General features: G+C 50.1%; 2 protein-coding genes across 2 annotated transcripts in view; both read right to left on the bottom strand.

The window, feature by feature from the left end:
• Window positions 1-545: 545 nt before the first annotated feature.
• LOC115561065 (ras-related protein Rab-1B-like) lies at window positions 546-5,010 on the bottom strand. The gene is made up of 6 exons (XM_030380860.1): window positions 3,401-5,010; window positions 2,224-2,296; window positions 2,013-2,108; window positions 1,742-1,837; window positions 1,202-1,333; window positions 546-1,002 (listed from the first exon to the last, which is right to left on the bottom strand). The coding sequence occupies exons 1-6, from the start codon at window positions 3,412-3,414 to the stop codon at window positions 772-774; spliced, it is 642 nt and encodes a 213-aa protein (XP_030236720.1). The 5' UTR covers window positions 3,415-5,010; the 3' UTR covers window positions 546-771.
• A 140-nt stretch (window positions 5,011-5,150) lies between these two features.
• zgc:113149 (Myb_DNA-bind_5 domain-containing protein) overlaps window positions 5,151-5,171 on the bottom strand; it is a 5,223-nt gene continuing 5,202 nt past the window's right edge. The window contains exon 7 of the mRNA XM_030380806.1: window positions 5,151-5,171. This exon is cut by the window's right edge and continues 53 nt beyond it. Within this exon, the coding sequence (XP_030236666.1) occupies window positions 5,151-5,171 (21 nt within the window).

The following is a 5,171-nucleotide window of genomic DNA, read 5'->3' as shown; positions in this document are numbered from 1 at the left end:
TGAATGACAACGGGTTTGGGCGAACCATAGGGCAGGAACAGAAGGAAGTGGGCGGAGTTTGAACGTGCTTAGCAAATCACCGTCCAGATCCCGTTGACCTTCGGATTCGTTGCTTTTTACTGACCTTCGAATGTTACTTCATTATAAAATAAATTACGTTTATAATGTAAATGTATAAATATGATATAAATATACGTATCTATATTCCCTGTAGGCTTTAGTTGTATCTACATATCCAATAGGCCTACACACACACACACACACACACACACACACACACACACACACACACACACACACACACACACACACACACACACACACACACACACACACACACACACACACACACACACACACACACACACAATAGTTAAAGCTTTAAGGCTATGTTTTAAATATATTTTAGTTGAATATTTGTAAACCCTATAGTTTTGATGCTTTTCTCTACTATATGTACTATGATTAATTTTTAGATTTACATTATACTCCCCTTCTACTTTAAGGAGATTTAAACAATTTAAACAAAGTAATGTCCACCCATGTGTCTTTTAGAAGTATAATTAGAAAAATACATTTACTAAATAAATATTTTACATTTATTACCTCATTAATCCACAAGAACATAACTGGCAACAGTTTTAATCGTAACTAATATTATATTTCCACCACACAAAATTTGCGTGCTACGAGCAAAAGGTACCAGCTCAAAGCAGGCCTGCCCGGGGGTAGGACTCGGAAACCCGGGTTCCTTGGCTCAAAAGACAGCCCCTAGCAGCAGTTCCCAGTATCCTCCGGTCGGGGCTGCGGTTCGCCGGCAGGCCACAGGGGGGCGCTGTTGATCTGGGCCCCGCGGGCTCTGGCGGCCTCGGCCTGCATCCCGCCGTCGCTGGCCAGCCGGCGGTGGATCTCTGACGCCATGGTGAGGAAGGCTCGCTCCACGTTATCAGAGCTCCGAGCACTGGTCTCAACAAAGGGGATGTGGAGAGAGGAGGCCAACTCCTGGGAGAGGGGGGAGAGGGGGGAGGGGGGAGGGGGGGAGAGAGCGAGAGCGAGAGAGAGAATATGTAATTTTATAGTATTTGAGTCGTTTTTTCTTCTTCCCAGTTTCCACCATTAGAAGAGTGATGTACTGTGCAGCTCCCAGTAAAACCAGTAGCAGAGGGTGGTGGTACTGGGAGCCGCCCAGTAGCAGGTCTACCTGGGCGGTGGAGGAGGCGACCACTTTCTTAGCGACCAGGTCGCACTTGTTGCCTAGCAACAGCCTGGAGACGTTCTGGCACGCGTATCGTTCGATCTCCTGCAGCCACTGGGAGATGTTATTGTAGGACTCCTTGGGAGGGGGAGGAGGAGGAGAGGGGAGGAGGGGGAGGAGAGGGAGGAGGAGGAGGAGGGGGGAGGAGAGAGGAGGAGGAGGAGGGGAGGAGAGGGGAGGAGAGGGAGGAGTTGGAGAGGGGAGGAGAGGGAAGGAGAGAGGAGGTGGAGGAGGGGGAGGAGAGGGAGGAGGAGGAGAGGGGAGGAGAGGGGAGGAGGGGGAGGAGGAGGAGAGGGGAGGAGGGGGAGGGGAGAGGGGAGGAGGGGGAGGGAGATGGAGGAGGAGAGGGAGGTGAGGGGAGGAAAGGGAGGAGAGATATTTGTTATTGATTAGTCTGATCATGTGCAGATAGATATGTATTATTGATTAGTCTGATCATGCGTTGATATTGATATGTATCATTGATTACAGGACCAAAGCCCCTACCTGCTCGGTGACATCATAGACAATGATGATGCCATGTGCTCCTCTGTAGTAGCTGGAGGTGATGGTTCGAAACCTCTCCTGCCCTGCCGTGTCCCACTGGCGCGCGCACACACACACACACACACACACACACACACACACACACACACACACACACACACACACACACACACACACACACACACACACACACACACACAAACTGTGTATATATATAACCACCACACCATCAAGCCAACCCGGGGTACCACCTGTCCTTATCAAGACTTACGATCTGGAGTTTCACCGTCTTGCCGTCCATGTCGATCGTCCGGATCTTGAAGTCCACTCCGATGGTGGAGATGTACGTCTCCGTGTAGGTGTTGTCCTGTCAGGGGGAGGGGCTACGGTCATATAACATCTCTAACCTAGTCCCAAACGAAACATTGTCTTTGTGTGTGTGTGTGTGTGCGTGCGTGCGTGCGTGCGCGTGTGTTCACTACCGCAAAGCGAAGCAGCAGACATGACTTGCCAACTCCAGAATCACCGATCAACAGAAGCTTGAACAGGTAGTCACTGAGAACACACACACACGCACACACGCACACACGCACACACGGACACACACACACACACACACACACACACACACACACACACACACACACACACACACACACACACACATTATATGACAGGAATCCCAGCAGCAGCATTCTCAGTCAATGTGGAGCCAACATGCCTGCCAGGAAGATCATTCAACAAAATAAAATGGCCGGGCTGAAAGGTGTCATTAGTGTTAAGTAAGTAGTAAGCGGTTAGTTAGTAGTCAGAAATAGTCAACAACTTTCTTCTCTACCTCGTCTAACAGCCATGACTCACGATGGCACACATAAGAGCAGGCGGTCATAAACCTTTAATGCTGTGACCTACCTGGGTTCTAGACCCAGCCTTGATACAGTCAGGGCATTGGTCCTGGACCCAGCCTTGATACAGTCAGGGCCTTGGTTCTAGACCCAGCCTTGATACAGTCAGGGCCTTGGTTCTAGACCCAGCCTTGATACAGTCAGGGCCTTGGTTCTAGACTCAGCCTTGATACAGTCAGGGCCTTGGGCCTAGACCCAGCCTTGATACACTCAGGGCCTTGGTCCTAGACCCAGCCTTGATACAGTCAGGGCCTTGGGCCTAGACCCAGCCTTGATACAGTCAGGGCCTTGGTTCTAGACCCAGCCTTGATACACTCAGGGCCTTGGGCCTAGACCCAGCCTTGATACAGTCAGGGCCTTGGTTCTAGACCCAGCCTTGATACACTCAGGGCATTGGTCCTGGACCCAGTCTTGATACAGTCAGGGCATTGGTCCCAGCCTCGATAAACTCAGGGCCTGGGTTCTAAACCCAGCGTCGATAAACTCAGGGCCTTGGTTCTAGACCCAGCCTTGACACAGACACCAAATCAACATCTCATGTCAGAATGTCCCCTCCCGTCTTCAGACCAACCATCTAAACCCACACAAGGCAGGACTATTTAGACCTGGTCTACAGTAGGCTCTAGTCGGCTGTAGACAGGTCTACCGTAGTCTCTGGTCTACTGTAGACTCTGGTCGGCTGTAGACTGGTCTACAGTAGACCAGAGACTACTGGACTAGACTACTTTGAGGAAAAACAAAAGATGATTCTTACTACTCTGGATTCATCGTGGAGCGGAGAGCAGCAGACGACGAGACTAGGAGGCAAGGACCCTAGGGGACGAGGAGGTAAGACAACAAGGTGACCAGCAAACAAGTTGATCGGAGCACACAGGCAGTGTGTGTGCGTCTGTGACCTGTGTGTGTGTGTGTGTGTGTGCGGAACGAAAGAGGGCGTGGCTAAGCCACCAACCGATGAGACTGGCCATCATTTATTGATTGAGCAAGTCAGGTTTCTCTCACACACACACACACAACCCCCCCCACACACACACGAAAAGGTGACACACCAACGCACATACCACTGTTGGCTACACCAGTCTTAAGGTATACTGGTCTGAGTCCTGGTTATAATGGTCTACATGAGGACTGGTTATAATGGTCTATAGGGACTGGTTATAATGGTCTATGGGGACTGGTTATATTGGTCTATGGGGACTGGTTATAATGTTCTATGGGGACTGGTTAAACTGGTCTATAAGGACTTGTTGTACAGTCTATGGGGACTGGTTATAATGGTCTATGGGGACTGGTTAAACTGGTCTAAAGGATTGTAAAACGCATCAAAATATAAATGAATGGTCTTAGTTTATTTTCTTTGGCGAGTAGCCGTGGTATGAGCGGATAATGCCCTTCGAGGAGGTGACCATTATCAGGAATTAGAGTTAATCTTATTAACTCTATCATAAATGGAGTTAATAATGAACATGTTGACTCCAGTTATTTCGACTTTATTTGAGGTTGGTTCATACAGCAGTGATCGGGTTAATATACTATTACTTCATCCTATGTGTAAAATATCTCCTATCTGGCTGGGAAATCTATGACGAGCAGATGAAATTCATAAAAAGAAAACCACAACCAGCAGGCCTAAACAGTTATAATAGCTCTGTGCTAAGGCGTTGGCATCGTGGGTAATGTAGTGTGTCCTTCCTTCAGAGTAGAAGTGTCCACATTGACTCCTCAGTTCATCCGTCAAGGGAACAATCTTCAGTCATAAAGTACAGTACAGTGTATGATTCAGTAAAAAAGGCCAACGTATCCCGTTACCATGGAGCCCAAGGTTAAGGTTCATGGGTCACCTGGCCTCGAGGGGAGACGGAGGGTGACATGGCCTCCAGGTCACCAGGTCTGACCCGGTTCCTCATGCCCAAGAAGAGTTCAGCTCACCCACACGGAGCCCTGCTTCTACTGTGGCCGAGGGCCTACTGCCCTGGGTTAACGAGTCTGTCCTGGGTTAACGAGTCTGTCCTGGGTTAACGAGTCTGTCCTGGGTTAACGAGTCTGCCCTGGGTTAACGAGTCTGTCCTGGGTTAACGAGTCTGCCCTGGGTTAACGAGTCTGCCCTGGGTTAACGAGTCTGTCCTGGGTTAACGAGTCTGTCCTGGGTTAACGAGTCTGTCCTGGGTTAACGAGTCTGTCCTGGGTTAACAAGTCTGTCCTGGGTTAGGTGAGGTCTGGGTTCACTGGTCCTGGGTTAGGTGAGGTCTGGTTTCACTGGTCCTGGGTTGTGTTGAGCTCTAGGGTCAGGGTTCATCAGGATCAGGGTTCATCAGGGTCAGGGTTCATCAGGGTCAGGGTTCATCAGGGTCAGGGTCATCAGGGTCAGGGTTCATCAGGCTGCGTGTCCTGTACCTCCATGGGTTGGGGGGTCTGTGGTTCTTGGTCCCTCAGTCCTGGACCCGGTGCTTCTGGCTGCTCCATCGGGGGAGGGACTGCGCTCTGTGTTTCATTATCTTGTGGTGTTAGGAGGCGCTGCTCTGGTC

This window comes from Gadus morhua, chromosome 16 (assembly GCF_902167405.1).
Source record: "Gadus morhua chromosome 16, gadMor3.0, whole genome shotgun sequence".
In the NCBI taxonomy this organism is placed as follows: Eukaryota; Metazoa; Chordata; class Actinopteri; order Gadiformes; family Gadidae; genus Gadus; species Gadus morhua.
This window is presented reverse-complemented; position numbering and strand designations above follow the sequence as displayed.